This window comes from Saccopteryx leptura, chromosome 3, assembly GCF_036850995.1.
Source record: "Saccopteryx leptura isolate mSacLep1 chromosome 3, mSacLep1_pri_phased_curated, whole genome shotgun sequence".
Classification (NCBI taxonomy): Eukaryota; Metazoa; Chordata; class Mammalia; order Chiroptera; family Emballonuridae; genus Saccopteryx; species Saccopteryx leptura.
In genome coordinates this window covers 355,419,492-355,441,270 of record NC_089505.1, presented here as the reverse complement: position 1 = coordinate 355,441,270, position 21,779 = coordinate 355,419,492, and the positions used below count along the sequence as shown (strand labels likewise).

The window sequence follows — 21,779 nt, the reverse complement described above, 5'->3', positions numbered from 1 at the left end:
AGAATGAAGGAGAAATGGTCAATGACACCTCCCGGGGAGTCTCCTTCACTTGATCCTAGCCCAGAGGCCCAGAGCGGTCCCCAGAGACTCCCCCTTGAAAGACTGCGAGATGAAAAATTAACTTGACACTGTTGGGGGTGGGTTTGTGGACCGCTGCCCTGGATGCCCGGCTTTCGCCTCGGGACACTTTCCTTCCCCAAAGCCATTTTAGTCAAAGGTCATGTGTGAGTCTTGTCAAAGGCCAGCTTCCAATGGAATCATTGTCCCCCGGGACAGCGGCCCCCTGACTACATCTACATTGGAGAAATCCCAAAAGCAAACGGCCCAGTGCAAACAAGAGCAGCCCGGGGCAGCGGTCCCGGGGCAGAGCTCACAGGTCCGCGGCGCGCAGCAGAGGCCGCGTCCGCAGCTCCGGGGCCGGAGCAGGCACCCGGACGCCCGCAGCATGACCCGCCGCGCCGATCGGGTACGGTAGGCGCCTCTCTCTTCCCGTCCTCCCTTGCTTGGGCTCCCGGGCCCAAGCTGCCGTTCCGTCAGCCCAGCAGCCTTGCAAAGGGCCTTCCGATTTTCAGGAAAACGGTCCCCCGTTGGGCTGCGTTCCCGTGCACTCAGCTGGAGCCGTTTCCAGGCGCGCAACGTGCAGAGAGCTGAACTCATGTCGAGTTGTCGTTGCCAGAGAATGTTTGGGTTTGTAAATCTGTATATCTCGGTCCTGGAAAACGAGCCGGTAGGACTGGCAGAGAGGGGCCGTGCCCGAGTCTCGAACCCGTGGCCAGTGGGAGCCCGCGTGGGCACAAGCCAGTTGCACCGTACTATGAACTCTGTCCTCTCGGGGCTGCGAGGCGTTTTGTTTATTACCTGTTGGACACGGGCTTTTTTGCAAGAAGGAGTTTTCTTTTTTTAAAGCCATCTGTTCCATTAATGTTCTCTGGGGTCCAAAGGAAGTAGAATCATCTCACAGATGGAGGGAGCCCCTTCGGCGGGGCAGGGTCCCCGCGCGGGCCCCTCCAAAGGAAAGACGGGGGACTCGCCTGCACAGAGCCGCGCGCCCAGTCTCTTGGCCCTTTGTTCTTAGCTATTTAAACAAGCCTTTCAAGTGGACCCAGCTAATTTTGGATAAGAGTCGAAGGAGCCTGGGGTCACAACTGAGTAGGAGGGCTTTTGATCTGGACTTGGAAATCTCCCAGGGCAAACACAGCAGGTGGGAAGGGTCGGCAGGGGCAGTGGGCACCTCCCGCGTTCAGGTGCAAGCGGTGGGTCAAAGGGTTTCCGGGATGGCTGCCCTGCCACACTCTGGTTTCACTTTAACAGGGGAAGCCCGGAGCCCATTCTCACTGATAAAGGCAATGAAAACAAAAGCCTTTTCTAAGGCTCAGCAGGCCGAGAGGGAAGGGGGCTCTGCTGTTCCGCGTGTTTACGTGCTGATCCGCACACCCGGTTCTGCAGAGGATAGGAGGTTTGCCGCGCTTCCACTCACTGGATGTTTTGGGGGGATTCCGACCCCCCCCCCCCAGCTGCCATCTCCTTCTCTTCCCGACCAAATTTTTTCCAAGAGCGACACTGGCTCTCTCCGTGCCCTCACTACCCAGTTACTCCACTCAGCTGACTGGTGGCATCGGCCTGGTCTCCGCTTGGGAAGACACACCTTAGGCAGGCCAGCCAAGACCTCTTGATCGCTAAACCTTTCCCCCTAGTCTTTCCAGTGGCATTTTGAACTGCCTGGCATTCCCTCTCTGTTTTTTGTTTGTTTGTTTTTTAACCCTGCCCCGGATTCCAGGAGACCATGCTTCTCTGGTTTCTTTCTGACCTCGGTTACTATATAAGGCCTTTAAAGGCCTTCCCTTCTCAGTGTTGGGGTATCTGCTGTTTCTTGACTCTCCTCCTTTTTCAACCTGTAGTCTCCCTAGATGATCTCATCTACTCCAGAGGCTTGGCCACTACATACAAATCCATCGCCTATCCTAATTTTCTCCCTCGTACTCGCCTTTGCTACAGAACATCTCCACTTTGATGTCCTATGGAGCACCTTGAAGTCACCATATGCAAAACTGAACTTGTCTTCTCCCTCCATCTCTCCCAGGTCATCTCCTCCTTGTCTATGCTCCACTGCTCAAGTGACATTGCCACTTGTCCCAGCCAGACACCGGTATCATCCTCTTTCACTCGTAACACTTAGTCCATCACTATCAACTCTACCTGCTTAATGCAGTTCATACACATACCCGTGTCTCCAATTCTCCTGCTACTGTGACCTGGTCTTTCCAAAGTGCCATACAATCATGTGGATCTTTTCTGAAAAGTCTTCAGTGGATTCATATCTTTTTCCTTTTGAGAATAACGTTGGGGTATACAGGTTCTCTGCGACTTGCCTTTTACTTTCTTCTTCGACCTCATCTCTTGTCATTCACTCTGTCTCCACATTTTAATGCATATGCCGTGCATGTTGTTTGCAAGTTTAGGCATATTAAACTGCTTATTAAACATGACTGTCCTCATCCTTCTCTCAGGTCTATGTCTAACTTTATTTTTCCTTGAAGATTCAGCTGAGAGTTTACTTTCCCTCTGTCCTCTGGAATGGATTAGGTGGCCTGCCAGTAGGCTTCCAATGCTTCCTTTATTCCTTTTGTAAGAGCATTTACCTTTTTTTTTTTTTTTTTTTATTGCAGCTCTTTACTTGTCTGTCCTCCACTGGTCTGTAAACTCAGGAGCAGGAAGCAGCTTTTTCTATTTTAGCATCCTTAAAACCTGGACCCAACTGGGAAGCTCAGTGAAGTCTTGGGAATTCTTGTGCAATTCCTGTCAATGTCTATTATATTCAAGTACTGAATAGGATAGCAATGATACAGAAGCATGTCTGGAAATTATCGTCTACATTAGGAAAGAAGAATAAAGATCAACCATGATTATCAGAAAAGACCCAGTGCTCCACTTATTTAACAAAGGAAGGGTTTACACTTTCTACGTATTTGAGATAAAGCCCTAAGTTTCCCTGTTTACCAGTTCCCTGTCCAATTCACATCTCCCCTGCAGTGTTTCTCCCATTGCTCCCTGCAACCATCCTGACCTTGCTGAAGGCCAGGTAAAGGTGCATGAAAGGCCTTTAGCAATTTTGCTTTGGCTTTGTGAAGGCAAAGGGATCTTTTACCAGCCACAACCTGGCATGGGAAGAGAATACTGAAGGTGAGGAAACGGGTGCTTCTAAGAGAGCCCTTTGAGAAGCAAGCATCAGAGGTAGAAGCTGGTATCTTTGATATCAGAGAAAGTGTCCAGAGACCTCTGAAAGGACAAGCAGGGGAGATCTCGAAGGTTTTCTAGTGAAGATGGAGGCTTTGGGAGAGGCTTTGAGAGACTAGAAGGAAAAAATTCAGTTTTGATTTTCTTCTTCTTTTTTTAATTTTAATTTTCTAAAGAGAGAAGTTGCATCCCAAAACTATAGTCAGAGAGGTGAATGATAATTAAGTTCTATAGAAAGTTGTTTAAATTGCAAGTTGTTTTTGTTTGAAGCCATGGTCCCTTTGAGATTTGGATGTACATTAATCTAAAAAAAATGCACAATATATACCAGATGATACTTTTCACAAAACTTCGGAGAGGTTCATACAAGTCTATCCTTGAACCCCCTTGAGTTATTATAAACCTCAGGTTAAGAATCTCTAATCAAATGATCAGTTCATTCAATAGATACTTGGGAGAGTAGATGGTGATTAATAGGAGCCATTGAAAGTCCAGTTATTATTATTATTATTATTATTATTTTAATGAGAAAGCAAAAAAGAGAAAGAGAGGCAGATAGACAGGAAGAAAGAGAGATGAGAAGCATCAACTCATAATTGAGGCACTTTAGTTGTTCATTGATTGCTTCTAATACATGCCTTGACCAAACCAGTGATGCCTTCCGTAAGCCGGTGACCTTGGGCTTCAAACCAGCGACCTTTGGGCTCAAACCAGTGACCATGGGATCATGTCAATAATCCCACGCTCAAGCTGGCGACTCAGCACTCAAGGTGATGAGCCTGCACTCACCTGTGCTCAAGACGGCAACCTCGGGGTTTCGAACCTGGGTTCTCAATGTCTCAGGTTGACACTCTATCCACTGCACCACTGCTTGGCTAGGCAGCATAAGTCCAAATTATGTATATTTTCTCCTTTGAGAGGATCTGAGTGTCATGAGTGGTATTGACATGAACTTGATGTCACAGGATCTGAGCTCATTCCTGCTCTGGCTTTTACTAGTTGTAAATTTACTTTCTCCTGAGTGATAGTTTTAGTATCTATAAAAAAGGAATAACAAGCACTGGAAATTTTAACTAAAAAAAAGTGTGTGAAGGCACCTGGAACATGGTTATACTCACTTCATATTAATCAATTAAAAACATTGATTTCAAGAAGGGACCAGATCTTGTGATTTTTTTTTCTGGGTGAGAAGGGCGTACGTGGGCTGGACTAATGCCTCACTGAATATATTTATTAAAGGAGAGATGATTAACAGATGGATGTCTTTGGTGGTATGCTGCTGAATTCTCCCTTCATTCTTATTTTATTAATATAATTGATGTCCACGGAGGGATAGCACACTGATCACATCAGCTCAGAGAGAAGGAATAAGAATTAGGAATCTAAAAGCTTATAAGTTGTCGTCTATTTTGACTTTTTATCTTTGGAGGAGTGTGCAGAGATGTACATAAAATGTATTGTGACTGGATCCTAAAAGTCAGTTGCAAATTGGTATGTGTTCGTATGGGAGGTTGGAGGGGGGCTGGCAGCGATAGATTGAGAGAGAGAGAAGAGAGGAAGCATGGGGGTGGGGAGGGAAGAGAGGGTAGGAATTGGCTTACAGAGGCTGAGGAGTCCCATGATCTGTGATCTGCAGGCTGGGGAGCCAGAAAAACTGATGGTGTAATTCAGTTCAAGTCCAAAGAACTGGGCAGCTGATGGTGCAAGTCCCCATCTGAGTCCAAAGGCCTGAGAACCGGGAGTTCCGATGCCCAAGGGCAGAAGCAGATGGATGTCCCAGCTCAAGTAAGAAGAGCAGACTCCCCCTTCCTCTGCCTTTTTGTTCTGCTCAGGCCCTCAGTGAATTGGATGATGCCCACTTGCGCTTGGAGGGCCATCTTCTTCACCTAACTGACTCAAATGCCAATCTCTTCCAGAGTCACCCTCACAGACACACTCAGAAACATTTCGATGCATCCCTTAGTGGCCCAAGCCAATGGACACATAAAATGAACCATCGCAGAGTCTTTACAGAGGTAATCAAAGTAAAGTGAGGTCATCAGGTGGGCCTTGCTCCAATATGACTAATGTCCTTATAAAAAGGGGAAGTTTGACACAGAGACATGGAGAAAGATGATAGGAAGAGACAGGGGAGGAGGTGGCCATCTGCAAGCCAAGGAGGGAGGCCTGGGCCAGATCCTTCCTCGATAGCCCTCAGAGGGGACCCATCCTGCCAAAGCTCGATTTTGGACTTCCAGCCTCCAGCGCTGTGAGACAATAAATTTCTGTTTTTTAAGCCACACTGTTTGTGCCGCTTTGCTATGGCAGCCTTAGCAAATGAATACAGATTTCATGGGAGCATAATCCCCTTCGCATGGTTGCTGCTGGGACCGTGCCATCCAACATTATTTTGCTCTTCAATCCCCCAGAGGTTTTGCTGCTGTTCATGGGATGGTAGATGACAGTGGATGGCCATTTATCAGTTAGCAAACCACTGTCATATCCATTATCTCCTCTGATCCTGGCCAAAGCAGAAGAGATGGGACTTCTCAAATCCATTTCAGAGATAGGAAATGGAGGTTTAGAGAGACTAAGTGAGTTATTCAAGTTTGCACAGCTGAGATGGGTAGAGCGGACAAACTGTTGAAAACTAAATAAGGTACTATTTTAATTAATTAAAACATGATGCCTTTTCCCTTCATGGACACGGCACACATCATCTTCCTTCCTTCAAGTCTGAAAAGACCTGGGTAGTGGCATGCTGAGCTCTTTTTTATTTCTAAATCCCCTAAAAGTGATTTTATAACCCTACTTGTTGGGAGCTGGCTGCAGTCTGAAGGTACCGACTCCGTCCACATCTTCATTATCAAATATTTGTCGGGAGTTGAGGCGCCTGTGTTTACATGCACAGAACATTTCTCCTCCACCCAGAAGCTCTGTTTACGGACAAAATGGACTTTCTCAGTACACAGTTTGATTACCGACAAACCTAACTGCAAAACTCTTAGACATGTTGGATGTAACGGAGTTTTTCCATCATTAATACTGCTCAAGCATTAATTGAACATAGTGACGTGAGGGGCACCTCACATTTTCCAGGAAGGTCCTCGATTTTAATCAGCAGGAACAAATGCAAGATTATTGCACTTTTTCCTTGGGTGACCTAAGCTTGTTCTTGGCACCGGTAAGCACAGAACCCTGGATGTCTCATCGTGTTTCAGTGGCTCCTACCCAGGGGACTTATTAGTTTTGAACCTTAGGGATAATTCCATAAGAATGTAATTTTTTCTCCCTGGAAGAACAAAATGTTGCTTGTGTTTGGTTATTTTATTATAAATAAAACCAGTGATTCCCAACTTGTGGAGCCATAGAGGTCTATAAATAGGGTTGTCAGATTTTGAAAAGAAAAGAAAGGCAACAAAACAAAACAGACAACAATAACAACAAACCAACCAACCCAGGCTACCCCTGTTAAATTTCAATTTCAAATAAACAATGAATACCTTTTTAGTATGACTATGTCCCAAAGACTAAAAATATTATAAAAAAGTATTGTCTCTGGCAACCCTACCTATAAGGTCATATTGGCGGTAAAGGGTTGATATTTTTTCCAAAGTCTATGAAAATTATACATTTACCCAGGAAGGCTTCAGACTATCTCATGTTGACACCATAATTCAAGTACCTTTTTTTTTCTTTTTTTGGGGGTGATCAAAAGAGCACATTTTATTTTTTCTCATATATTTTAATGTATATTCCAAATTTTTTTATTATTAATTTTAATGCAGTGACATTGATAAATCAGGGTACATATGTTCAGAGAAGACATCTCCAGATTATTTTGACATTTGATTATGTTGCATACCCCTCACCCAAAGTCAAATTGTCTTCCATCACCTTCTATCTGGTTTTCTTTGTGCCCCTCCCCTCCCCCTACCCCATCTCTCTCCTTCCTCGCCACCCCCCCCCCCCCCGTTACCATCACATTCTTGTCCATGTCTCTGAGTCTCATTTTTATGTCCCATCTATGTGTGGATTTATATAGTTCTTAGTTTTTTTCTGATTTACTTATTTCACTCCGTATAATGTTATCAAAGTCCATCCATGTTATTGTAAATGATCCGATGTCACAATCAAGTACCATTTTTGATGACTTGTTGTATTCTGGGAATCAAGCAGAGCACATACATTGTTTCATGTAATCTTCAAAACCAGGCAGACAACAGCCTGCAGGTCAAGTCTGGTCACCACCTGGTTTTTTTATTTTTTATTAAATTAAACTGGAACATGGCCACCCCCATCTGTGATTGCTTTCACGCTTCGATAACAAGCCGAGTCATTGGGATACAGTGGTTATGTATGGCCTTCAAGACCTAAAATATTTATTAGTTGGTCCTTTATAGAAAGAGTTTGCCTACACCCGCTCAAAATCACCCTCTGAGGGAGGAACTGTTATCCCCAATTTTTAAAATGAAAAATGAAGGCCCAACAGGGTTTAACTGGGAAAAGTCTTATAATTCTTAGAGTTCAAACCAAGATCTGTTGAATTCCAACACTTCTGCTCTTACTACCACTTGTCCAAAGGCTGATTGTCAACTGCGTTTGTCATAAATGGGTTTAACAATGGGGAAGCTGATGTGTGATGTCTTATTACCAATGCCCATCTCAAAGACAAGGCAGACGGGATGGTGTATTGGTTAACGAGTGAGGCTTTGAGCCAGACTGTTGAAGCCCCAGTTAGATCACCCAGTTTTTCTGCACCTCCGTTTCTACCCCCGTACATTACAGATGGTAGGTGATAGTACCTATTTACAGGACTGTGGCTGGAGTGAGTGAGAGATGTCACAGAGCTCCCTCTGGTCAGATAACAGCTAGGAGAGATGCTTTTCCAGCTTCTTCGTGAGAGACAGCTTTGGTCCGAGTACATCTTTTAATCTTTGGCTGGCTGTGTTTGCTTTGGTATGGTGTGTTGTGAGATGTTACAGGATGTTTGTCCAGTGTTTGCTGGACCCTAAACATCTTATTACTGTTACTCCTGATAATTACACTTCTAATATCCACTCCCAGTAGCTCCAGGTTGACTAAAAATGTAGTCAAGCTGCTGGAGAATGACCTTCCTAAATAACACAAGACAAGCATTTTCCTCAGCAATACCTCGATCTATAATTTGATCCTTAGGCAAGAAACAAGGGGGAAACATCGGTTTTTACCTGTATCCCTCACCCTCCAATGTATATTCTTGTTTCTGGAATCGCCAGGAATAAAATCTGTATATAGTGCATATTAAGCATATTAGAATAGCCTTGATCTTTGGAGGTGATGAAGAGGTAAGTTTGTTCCCTGAGAGAGATGGGAGTGTGGAAGGCTTGAAAAGACTGGAAACACGCTCAGCGTAATAGCAAACAATTCAATGGCCAGTCAATATGGTGGCCGGGGCACCTGGGGGCTCTGCTCAAGTCAAGCACATGCATTTGTGTGGACCTCGTCCATAGGACTTTATACAATTTTCCCAGCATGTCTTGGGTGCCTGGGAACAGGAGCCAGAAAGTGGCATTATTTCCCTAGGGTCGGGGCTTAGCACTCTGCTAGGATCTGGAAAACTCTTGAGAACGTGAGCCGGGCTGGGGAGTGATGGAGGGAGGGCCCAGGCACCCTGCTGCAAACCTCTCAGAGAGAAAAGTGGCAGTATGGTTGCCCGATCCCTTCTCTGCTCTCTCTCAGCACTCAGCTTCCCTTTTCTTTCCCCTTTCTTCACCATTCTCTCCCTTACTTTACTCAGCTGCTATTAATTGAGTATCCCTGTGTGCCAGGCAGCGTGTGCTAGCCTCCAGGGATACATAGGGAGGGACAGAGACTTGGTCTTTCACCTCGGGGAGCTCACAGTCCAGTGAGGGAGGCTCATATGCCCGGAGTCGGGGTTGGGTGTTGCCAGACACGCGGTGGAGTGAGAAAGAGAGAAAGAGCACCTGGGCCGGGAGGCAGTGCAGTCAGGGAAGTTCTCTGGGCTGAGACTGAGAAGTGCAATGGGCCAGAATTTCTAGGCTCGGCCATCTAGTAAGTAGCAGGACTGGAGTTTGAATCCAGGTGTTTGCCTGACTCTACTTTTCACTGGTTGAGAGTCAGTGAAAAGTAGGCCGTCTCAAAAAGTTTCTCGTTAGCTCTGTTGTACTCCTACAAAGCATTTTGAGCAACAATAAGAAGACAATCATTCATTCGGCCATTCTGGCAATTTGCCATGCGTTAGCCTCCACGTGCTTGTCAGTGCTGGTAAATGCAAAGTGCAGCTGTGGGCACCGCTGAGTGCTGGGAAAGGCATCCTAGGACTGGAGTTGGGTGATGCAGGAAGCGTCTGCATGCTCTTCAGATTCGTTGTAATGGCCCCTTTACTCCCTAGGATTATGACCTTGATTAAAATGCAGGCATGGGCCCTGGCCGGTTGGCTCAGTGGTAGAGCGTCGGCCAGGCGTGCAGAAGTCCCGGGTTTGATTCCCGGCCAGGGCACACAGGAGAAGCGCCCATCTGCTTCTCCACCCCTCCCCCTCTCCTTCCTCTATGTCTCTCTCTTCCCCTCCCGCAGCCGAGGCTCCATTGGAGCAAAAGATGGCCCGGGCACTGGGGATGGCTCCTTGGCCACCAGGCGCTAGAGTGGCTCTGGTCGCAACAGAGCGACGCCCCAGAGGGGCAGAGTATCGTCCCCTGGTGAGCAGAGCATCGCCCCTGGTGGGCGTGCCGGGTGGATCCCGGTCGGGCGCATGCGGGAGTCTGTCTGACTGTCTCTCCCCGTTTCCAGCTTCAGAAAAATACAAAAAAAAAAAAATTGCAGGCATGCGCACCCCACTTGTTTATTGCTTTCACTGCTAGACAAACACAATTCTAATACAGAGGCACCTAAGTCTGTGCAGGTCACAAGTCCGTGTGGAAAGACGGGTGTTTTGGGGGGAGTTAGGCGAGTGAACGCTGAGAGTGACTTGGCACTCTGGGGTTCAAGGCTAGTATTGCCTCAGTGCTCATCACACACTGCGTACCACGGCCAAGGGGAGTCAGGAAGGTCTGGAACTTAGGGCATCTGTCTTTCTTGGGTGTTTAGAGTTCTGTCTGTCTGGGGAATGCGGCTGGTCTGAATGCAAAAAGTTCAACACTTCCGATGCCAGATGTTGTAGAACATTCGGGAGATGATGAAGACACCATCCTTGTCTTTGCGGGTCTTTCGGTTTAGTCAGAAGCATTTCCGACCTGAGAAACTCAACAGCGCAGGTGAGGTGAGGTGGACAGAGCAGGGACTTGGAACCACTCACACTGGCTTGACATCCTCTTCCACCAGTTGCCGTGTAGCCTGGAGCGAATTGTTTCATCTTTCTGAGTCTTGGTTTCTTTACTCCTAACATGGGATTTGATACATAATTCGTGCAATTCTATACTTTAAAATGGTAAATGTTGTAATCATTGTTGCTGTATTTATGAATGTTTTTGTCAGAATATGGCAAATCCCCTCTCTAACATGGACTGGGTGACTCTGGGCAAACTATTCAAACTCTTCTTCTAAATAGGATTATGTGGCCTTACTTGTGTGGTTCAAAAGCTAACTGCAGTCTCACCATCACTTTTGCCTCCCTATTTATTCTTTCTTTATAGCTTTTTATCACTAATTGACATAGGTATAAATTTTGTGTCTTTTCCATTCAAAAAAATGTAAGCTCCACAAACAGGTACGGCGTACCGCTCACAAAAATTAGGGGATATTTCAAAACAAATATGAAGCAATAAAATATCCCCTAATATTTGTGAACAGTATATTTGGGTTCTCTTGATAATTGTTGGCGTCTTTGGGGCCTAAAAGAATGCCTGGAACACAACAGGTTTCCAATAAACTATTTGCTGCATAAATGGATGAATGAGCAGGTGAATGAATGCCAAGTCCTCTGTTAAATGTTACAGGAGCTGTTGCTGTGCTTGGTGTCATTACAATCTGGTGCGTGTTGAGAGAGGAGTCCCTTGTCAGGCAGCAACCTTTGTTCCCAACACTGGCATCTCATCAACTGTCCTGCAGTTGGGGATAAAACAACCAGGTCATTGTCAATGGTAAAGTCACATGAGACACTAAGGGCAAAAATAGAGTTTCAGAATTTTCGATCAATTTTCAGGAAGAAGTGGAAACAGCTGCAGAAAGGGAGAGAAGACCAGGAAAGGGAGAAAACAGCATCTTTTGCAAAATATTTTGTCACATGAGGCCACAGGCTATCTACATCTGTGACTGAGGTTTACCCAGCCCTAAACCCGAAGGCACACAAAAGCCAGCTGCATTGGTCAGAAGGCACAAAAAAGAGTACGTGGGTATAGTGGCTCCGGCCTCCAGTGGGTGCCCGTGCGAACTGGACAGCATCTGTTCTGTTTCTGAACCGTTAAAGGCACTAGAGCAAAGCCCCTCAACTGTCTCCCAGACGTGTGATGGGAAGACCTTTTATTAAAAGTAAAAAAACAAAGTGAACCGCGTGTATGATAACGACACATACCTAGAAGCAGGGCTCTGGTTAGGCAGACCCCAGTCCGAGTGAACTTGCGGGAACAAGGGCAAATGACTTGAACTTCTGCAAGTCTCTTAAAAAAGAGAAAGCCATGTGTATTTTGCAACATCGTTGCGAGGATTCAGTGAGATCTTTTTTGGCGTGATGTCTGGCACATTCTAGGTGGTGTTCTTAATAACAATGAGCACTAACTACATGGATTGTTTTATTTAATCTCCACAGCAACCCTGTGAGGAAGGCACTGGGGTGGTTTCCTAACTCCAGGGCCACGGCTAGGGAGCATTGGAGCCGTGACTTGAACCAAGCCTGAGAGCTCAGGATTTCAGTGATTAACAAGTTGTATAACATCTCTTCTAAGAGCAACAGAAGCTTAGCAGGGCCACATAAGGGCCAAAACTTCTGCATTCTCTTGCATAATACTCGGCAAACTGAGGTTATTGGATTTCAACCTCGAAGCAGCTCTGTGTTTACAGAAGATTGAGAGACCTATAAGGCCGGGAGAGGCAATATAAGGTCAGCTTGTTCTAGGCAACCCAAAAGTATGTTACTTCGTGTCTTGCTTAAGTCTTTCGATTATTTGGTGAAGTGTTTCTCTTCTTCTTAGCCTAGCCCTGACCAATGGTCCCTTTCATTGAGATAAATTAAATCGCACACACCAATTATATATCTCTCCACACCTAGCTATATCTATATGTATATTTCCTTCAGGAGATGAAATGGTAAGAACAAGATGTGTATAAGCAGGGGTAGTTAACCTTTTTATACCTACCGCCCAGTTTTGTATCTCTGTTAGTAAAATTTTCTAACCGCACACCAGTTCCACAGTAATGATGATTTATAAAGTAAGGAAGTAACTTTACTTTATAAAATTTATAAAGCAGAGTTACAGCAAGTTAAAGCATATAATAATAATTATATGCTTTATGTCAGATTTTCGCTAAGTTTGGCAGAATAAATCTTTATAAAACAACCTACTATAGTTAAATCTATCTTTTTATTTATACTTTGGTTGCTCCGCTACCGCCCACCACAAAAGCTGGAATGCCCACTAGTGGGCAGTAGGGACTAGGTTGACTACACTGTGTATAAGGATCCTTCCCTTCCCTTTTGATTTACCCAGAAAAGAATAAAACTGAATCCTGGTTATTTAATTTGAGTAGCTCTATGCTGGTCAGTACAGAGGGAGAACTCAGCTCCTTAAGAGCTTTAGGAAGAGAGGAAAATATTAGATGGATTTGTTTTTTTGTATGAGGGTTCTGGCAGCCCTGATAGTTAGGAAGTTTCTCCTATTATGAGACGAAGGATGGCTTCTCTGTAACTTTCAGTTTTGCCCCAGGAAATATACCCAATAAAACTCCTATGTCTTGCATTGCCCTTTGCATATTTAATGAAGACAGCCACCCACCTTCTCCAACTACTCACACGGGGCACCCAGGCTGCACCATCTGCCAGATGGGGTGCTCACTGAGTGTCCATTCTCTAAATACCAGCCAGAGCGAGCCTCTTGAAACACAAATTGGATTATGTCCCTCCAGTCCCTTCTCAGCACACTCAGAATGAAACACAAAGGTCCCACTATGACCTCTAAGGTCCTGCATGAGCCAGCCCCCGATCACGACGTTGACATCAATTGCTGTTGCTCCCTCCCCCCCATCTCTCACTCCACTCCAGCCTCGCTGGGTTCTTGCTTGTATACAGGGCCACCTCTTTCTCAGGCCACCTCTTCCTCAGGGCCTTCCACTCACTGCTGCTTCCGGAGACGCCGTGTTCTTCCCTCACGCCATCCAGATTCGTGCTGAGATGTCACCTCTCCAGGGAGACCTTCAGTGCCACCCAACTGAGCATTGCTCTTTTCATTTTACTCTCTGTTCTCTTGCTCTGCTCTGTTTTTCTCATCCTTTATCAACCACCTGACATTATACTTCTTCTCTCACTAGAGCGTGGGACCCATGGGGCAGAGCCTTTATTCTGTCCACTTTGTATCCCCAATGCCTGAAACAGACTAGGTGCTCAGTAAGAGTTTGTTGAGTAAATAAACAAAGGAGTGGATGAATGAGTGGGCTGGGGGATACGGGTGCTGCTTCATCCCCATCCTGCGTCTCTCTCTGCTCCCTAGTAGTCAGGTCCTACAGTGAGACACCCAGCCACGAACACCATGCAGGTGGAGCCCGGGCTGCCCCAGGCTCTGCTGAACTTTTCTCCCCTGGATCTGGGTAGGGATTGCTTATTAAAGCAGGGATCCCCAAACTTTTTACACAGGGGGCCAGTTCACTGTCCCTCAGACCGTTGGAGGGCCGGACTATAAAAAAAAGTACGAACAAATCCCCATACACACTGCACATATCTTATTTTAAAGTAAAAAACAAAACGGGAACAAATACAATATTTAAAATAAAGAACAAGTAAATTTAAATCAACAAACTGACCAGTATTTCAATGGGAACTATGCTCCTCTCACTGACCACCAATGAAAGAGATGCCCCTTCCGGAAGTGCTACGAGGGCCGGATAAATGGCCTCAGGGGGCCGCATGTGGCCCGTGGGCCGTAGTTTGGGGACCCCTGTATTAAAGGCACCTGAGATAAAAATGAGGTCATTTAGAGCTGTGGTCTAGCATGAGCTCCTATAGAAATTGTAGATAACAAAAACTGCCAGTTTGTTTTTTACTTTTTGCCGAGAACTGTTGTCAATTTTGGCCTCTCCCAGTGTGAAGTTGTATCACTGAATTTTGCATTCTCTTTCAAGACTGTTATCCCAGATGGATCGAACTGATTCTCTCTCCATTTTTTTTTTCAACCTGACAAGATATTTCTGGATTTTGACTCAGACCATGGTACATAGCACAAGGCAGCTGGCTGTCGCTGGAATATTGAGTTCAAGAACATCCCTCCTAGCCTGGATTCAGGATCAGGAAGCTGCCATCGGTGTCACCTCCACAGATACCTTCTGGTGTTTAGGAAGCTGAAGGGACACAGATGTAATAGTGCAAAAGCCTCCCATGTCCACAGCCTTGCTTGCCCAGAGGAGCCACTAAAAGGGGTAGGAAGATGGACCCTGTCTCAGTTCTGCACCCAGATCTCCTCTCGTGCATAAGGACAATGTCAGGAGCACAATTGGAAGAGTCTATAAACTGTATGTACCACTCATTCTACAAGATCTGTAAGACAGGAGGCCCCCGGAGATGGGGTGGAGGAGGTGAGGGAGCCCGTTCTCAGGACCCTCCACGCATACCCGTCCAGAGGTGAATGACAGAACTCACTACAGTGTGGTTTTTAAATTTAAAAAATATTTTTATTATTTTATTTATTTAAAAAATTTTATTTGTTGATTTTACAGAAAGAGAAGAGAGAGGGGCAGGGGAGCAAGAAGTATCAACTCATAACTGCTTCACTTTAGTTATTCATTGATTGCTGGTCGTATGTGCCTTCACCAAGCACAGGGCTTCTAACTGGTGACCTCAGCGTTTCAGGTTGGTGCTCTGTCCACGTGCCACCGCAGGCCAGACATCACAATGGTGTTTTAACGAACTGTTGACTTTCCAGTCTCCTAATTAAAACATGCTTTTTAATCTCAATATCCCTGATAGCAAGTAGTCCTTGGCCCAGAGTAAGCTTTCAATAAGCACTAGCTAACGTAGTTAGTGCTCACTATATCTGCATTGCTCCAATGTTATCGGGATTTGGAAAACTCTGGATTTCCAAAGTTTAGGGCAGTCACTTCACAATGACCAGCGTTCCCTTTGATCTCTCAGGAGCTTCAAAATGACATGGCTATGACACCCACAGTTCTGGTCACTTCCTTATTAACCAATGCTTTTTTTTTGGATCAGAACAAGGTCAGCTTAGAATAGACGTTTATCTGTAGCTTCTGATACGTTCTGAATTAAGAAACATTATCAAGTATAAAGACTTATCAAACATTGATCAGATTCGCTGTTTTTAATAGACTCAGGTTTCTTCTGGCAAATAGTTGACAATCCCATTCCTTTTAGATCTTACCCGTTTTGTAATCCTCCTTGGGAAATCATGGAGAAAAGACAGTTCCCCAGTTAATAGGTACTTGAACATGGGCAAGTAGCCCCATATGGTCATATATGAACAATGATAATACTGTACAGGGTTTTATAAAGATTGAATAAGGCAACATATGTAAGTGTCTCTAGTAGGCTGGCTGACAGAGAGCAGGTTACTTCATATTAGCTAGCACTGATGGAGTGTCTGTTCCACGCCAGGTATGGCATAACTCATAATACTGGCTTTTCATTTTCCCTTTATCCTGTTTGTCCTATGAACTCTCCTGATCTTCCTGCCAGAGGTCCTTTAGCTCTGTGATCTTGCCTAGGAACAGCCTTTCGGCAGTATTATTGATTACAAAGTGGGAAGGGTAAGTGAGCTTTGATCTTTCCGACTCATAGGGCTTTTTTTTTTTAAAGAAAAAGAAGTATTCCTCAAATACTAAGTGTTGTTCTCTCTATAAATGGAAGTATAACTGACATATAACATTATTTAGTTTCTAGTGTACAAGATAATGATTCAATATTCGTCCATATTGCAAACTGATCACAATAAGTTTAGTTAACATTCGTCACCCTAAATACATAGTTACAGATATTTTTCTTGCGATGAGAACTTTTAAAATCTGTCTCAGCAACTTTTAAATATTCAATACAGTATTACTAACTATAATTATTTATATAATGCTGCACATTATATCCCCATGGTATTTATATTATAACTAGAAGTTTATACCTTTTTATTTATTTCATTTTATTTATTTTTAGTTTTTTGAAGTTAGAAGCAGGGAGGCAGTCAGACAGACTCCCTCATGCGCCCAATCGGGATCCACCCGGTATGCCCACCAGGGGGCGATGCTTCATTGTGGCCGGAGCCATTCCAGCACCTGAGGTGGAGGCCATGGGGCCATCCTCAGTGCCCGGGGCCAACTTTGCTCCAGTGGAGCCTTGGCTGTGGGAGGGTAAGAGAGAGACAGAGAGGAAGGAGAGGGGGAGGGGTGGAGAAGCAGATGGGCGCTTCTCCTGTGTGCCCTGACCGGGAATCGAACCTGGGACTCCCACACTCCAGGCTGATGCACTATTGCTGAGCCAACCAGCCAGAACCTGGAATTTTATACCTTTTGACCCACTTTATCCATTTTACCTAGACCCACCTACTACCTCTGACAACTGCCAATCTGTTTTTTTTTATCTGTATGCTCAGTTTTGTTGTTGTTTTTAGATTCTACATATAAGCGAGATCAATACGGTATTTCTCTTTCTCTGTCTGACTTATTTTACTTAGTACGATGTCCTCAAGGTCCATCCATGCTGTTTCAAGGCCTAGTTTTTAAATTTCCACAACTCTCCCAGAAATTCTGATTACAGTTTGTTGCTATTAAGAGTCAAACCCTTCGAGATCTACAGTCAAGAACTGGGTTCTCTTCTTAGGGTGTTTTATTTGAAAATGAAATGAAACAGGACAGCAATAAACGTGGCATGGCAGATAAAAGGGCTCTAGGAAACTCCTATTTTTAGGAAGGCAGAGGGCTTCATTATGCACAGGTCCATACCACGACTCCAATTCTTCTTCCCGTTAATTGTTAGGTTTGGAGGGCAACTGAGGTGACCGTGCAGACAGCTTTGAAGGCACTGGCCAGAGAGCTGAAGATCATTAGCTAAGGCTAATGTTCCTTTTCTGTGAGTTCAGATGCTTTGGAATTTGCTCCCTGCAGGGATAATCTCACTAGTTCTAGTCTCTCTCTCTCAGCAATTCCTTTTGAGTATGATTCTCAAACTGTAAAGTTCACCCGTTTAAGCTGTACATGTCATTGGTTTTTAGTACATTCTCAAGGATATGCAAACATCACCGGTATGTAATGTGAGAATGTTTTCATCACCCCAAACAAAACTTCACACCCAAAGCAATCACGCTCACATCCATCACCTGATAACCACTAATAATACTCTTGTTTGACCTGCTTTTGCCTATTCTTGATGTTTCATATAAATAGAATCATATACTATGTGGCTTTTATGTCTAGCTGTTTTCACTTAATGTGTTTCAATGTTCATCCATGTTACAGCATGTATCAGAACTTCATTCCTTGTATCGCTGAATCATATTTTATTGCACAAATATATTATATTTCTTTTTGTTTATCTAGTTGTCAGTTGATAACTCTGCTATGAATATTATGCACAAGGATTTATGCGGACATATGTGTTTAGTTCTCCTGGGTATAGATCTGGGAACGGAATTGCTGCGTCATATGGTAACTATATTTTAACATTTTGAGAAACAGCCAAACTGTTTCCCAAATTGACTGTACCATTTTACAATCCTACCAATGATGTATGAGTGTTACAATTTTTCCTAGTCCTTCCCAACCAACACTCATGACTACATTTTTCATTTTAACCATCTTAGTTGGTGTGAAGGGGTGTCTCGTGGCAGTGTTGATTTGCCCTGCCCTAATGAGTAATAATGGTGAGCATCATTTCACGTACTCATTGTCCATTCCTATGTCTTCTTTTGAGAAATGTCTTATTACAGCCCTTTGACCATTTAAAAAATGAGTTATGAGTCTTTTTATTCCTGAGTTGTCTTTATATATGCTAGAAACCAGACCTATATAAGATCATGTCACCTGTGAATAGAGAGCATTTTATTCCTTTTTAACCTGAATGCCTTTTCTTTGTTTTTCTTGCCTCTTTGCCCTGGCTGGAAATTCAGTCTTGGACAGAGGTGGTGAGAGAAGGCGTGCTTGTCTTGTTCCTGACCTTAGAGGGCAACGCATTGAGTCTTTCCCCGCTGAATGTGATGTTAACCGTGAGTTTTCTGTAGAAGATTTTTATCAGGCAGGGGAAGTTCCCTTTCATTTCTGATTTGTTAAAGTCCATAGCTGTTGTTCGATCGCGTGGGGAGTCACAGACAGGGCGGTTCTGTTTCCTCCCCGAGTGGGAACCATTGGGCTGCTAAGCATGTGATGATCCCATTCTGCTAGCAAGCATAGACTTCCTCTTTGGTTGGAGTTTGAACAGATCTCTTGAGTTGAAGTTCAGATTCTTGGGGCTTTCCAATCCAAACACAGGGTCTTCCTTATTGTAGTTGAACGAGCGCCTTCAGAGCTGTCTCCAGGGTCCCCTCCCTTCTGCCAAGTGAGTGCTGCTCCCTGTCTCCCGAGGTCACCGAGACTGTGCAAAGAGGGATTCACACCATTGCTAACTTTAATTTACATATCATCTCAACGCAAGTAAAGGGATTTTCCTAGAACCGTTGTCACTACTAGGCACCTATGATGTGCCCACCACTTTGCTGAATGCTGACAATGTAACAGATGATGCAGTCTTTATCCTCCTGCAGATAGTAATGGCTAATATTTGTGTGTTGTCTGCGTTTCAGACACAAAGCTACTTGCTTACCTACCATGCATTGTGTTCTTTGGTCTTCACATCGAGCCTGGGTGAAAAGAAATATCTTTTGTTGTTGTTATTGTTGTTGCTGTTAAAAGACATCTGAGTGTTGAGAACTTAAGCAAGGTCTCGTGTTTGAAAGTGGCAGGCCCAGGTTGGTCAGGCCCTAGAATCCAGATTCTTAGTCTCTATATCAAGTGGTTTCCTTTCCTCATTCTCTGTGAATTTATTGCTCTTATTGTTAAAACAAGAAGTACTCAAATAAAACAGCCTAGAGAGGCAAGAGACAAAGGCTTTGGGTTCTGGACTCGAGGACGGGGCGGTGGGTACCGAGGTTGAGAGGGGAATGTTGTGAAGACGCTGAGCCTTGAGGAAGGCTCTGGATTGACTGAGATCAGGATGAGTGCCGAGGAGTCAGCGAGGAGAAGCGTGGATGCAGACATGGACTTGAACTCCTCGGGGGAAGAGCTTGACCTCATTGAGAGTGTCCATCGCTCATCAGTGGAAGACCTGGCCTGAGGCAATTCGGGTCAGATTTTGGGATGTGCATACTACAATGAAGGGTTAAATTTAGAAGAGTATTTAAAGAGTGGAATGAACTTAGTTATTAGTTGTTTTGTTTTTTTCTCCCACAAATTGCACTTCCTGAATTTTCAGGTTTCCACAAAGGTGCACAGGGAGAAGGGAGGTGTCCAGTTGGCTGGGATGCTGGGGCCCCACCCCCATTTAAAGCAGAGCCACTCCAAATTGAGATGCTGGTATTCATTTTGAGATTTTTATTTGAAAATAAAGTTTTAATGCTTCAAAAAGGGCTACGGATCACTGCATTAGCCAATAATTCTGCTATACAGATGAAGAAATGTGGGCTTGAAGTGACACAGCCAGTTAGTAAAGACACAAGAATTCAATTTCCAATTCAAGTCTCATGATGCCAAGTAACTTCATTCAAGAAACATTTATTGTCTGGCATTATCTCCCAGGAAAGATGCAAAGCTCCGTGCCATGCAAGGATGACTGGCCCCTGCGTTCGAAGACATCACAAGGGATAGAGGCGCCTAAAAAGAGATTCAGACAATGTGGGAGCAGAGCGGGGAGCCCCTTGCTTTGCATGGGAAGGGCAAAATCGAGGCGATGGGAGGGTTCGCCGAGGAGTGACACCTGACCAGAATGTTGCAGTTTGTCAAGGGGACTAGGTGGAGAAGGACATTTTAGGCCAAAGACACAGCATAGAATAAGCATTGAAGGTGTGAGAGAACACAGCTTAATCAAGGAATAGCAACTATTTCTTTAATTAAGAAAACTTGCCATTTATGAAGCATTCTTCTGTGCCAAGCATTGTGCTAGGCAATTCGCATGGATTATTTCATGTAATACCCTTAAGAATCCCATGAGCTGGAAACTGATGAGAAAAGTGAATCTTAGGAGGGACAAGGGTCATGTGAGGTCTCCCAGTTAAACAGTGGTAGAGCTGGGGCTGAAATTCAGGAAGCTTCATTTCAGCTTTAGAGTCCTAGGTGCTTTGCTAAGCAGTTCAGATTTTATCCTCTAGGTCAGTGCTTCTCAAACTTGCCTCAGAATCACCTGGTGGGTTTGTTAAAACATGGATTCTGGGTTGCACCCACCCCCAGAGTTTTTTGATTCAGTAGTTCGGAAAAGGATTTTCGTTTCTGACAAATTTCCAGGTGATTCTAACCCTGCTAGTCCAAAACCCACACTCTGAGAAATGCTGTGATCTTATCAACTAGAAGGGTTTAAGTTTGGAAGGAAAATTATTAGATCTGCATTTAGTGCAGGGCTGTCTGGTCAATGAATGGAATACATTACAGGTTAGGTAAGAAAGGAGTCAATGACATGGTGTTTGAAGGGGGCAGAGAGGACAAAAGGAAGAACAGTTAAGAGTTGACTTTCTAATATGTGTCCAGAGTCACGAAGGTGAAGGGACGAGTCTAAAAGTAAAAGGAAAATAACTCAGGTGCTAATAGCATTCAGAAAGCTCTAATAAGTGATGGTACCTTTACTTAATAACTAGAACTTATAGCTAGATTGTGGGATTAGAAATGAGATAGAAGGACTGGCGTAGAAGGAAAAGTAATTCTAAGGTTTCCATGGTAGAAATGAAGAAGCTGGGAGGTTGAACAGGTTCCTGAGGGACCTGCGTCTCAGGGGTGTGGAGTTGAGGCCCCGGTGCGGTGCAACACAGAGAAATCTCGGTATAGTGGGAAGGGGACTGAGCTGGCCTAGGGGACCCGGTTTCTAGTCCTGGCTCAATCGCTTATCCCAGTGGTCCTCAACCCCCGGGCCACGGACCAGTACCGGTCCATGGGCCATTTGGTACTGGTCCGCAGAGAAAGAATAAATAACTTACATTATTTCCGTTTTATTTATATTTAAGTCTGAACGATATTTTATTTTTAAAAAATGACCAGATTCCCTGTTACATCTGTCTAAGACTCACTCTTGATGCTTGTCTCGGTCACGTGATACATTTATCCATCCCACCCTAAAGGCCGGTCCGTGAAAATATTTTCTGACATTAAACTGGTCCGTGGCCTGAAAAAGGTTGGGGACCACTGACTTATCCTACCACTTTGGAAATGTCACGTCCTCTTTGAACCTCCATTTCTTCACCTGCCGGTG

General features: G+C 44.6%; 1 protein-coding gene across 1 annotated transcript in view; it reads left to right on the top strand.

Moving 5' to 3' along the window:
* The first annotated feature begins 223 nt into the window (after nt 1–223).
* The window catches only part of ENPP2 (ectonucleotide pyrophosphatase/phosphodiesterase 2), a 104,710-nt gene continuing 83,154 nt past the window's right edge, over nt 224–21,779 (top strand). The window contains exon 1 of the mRNA XM_066379401.1: nt 224–466. Within this exon, the coding sequence (XP_066235498.1) occupies nt 446–466 (21 nt within the window). The 5' untranslated portion in view covers nt 224–445. The remainder of the gene's footprint in view (nt 467–21,779) is intronic.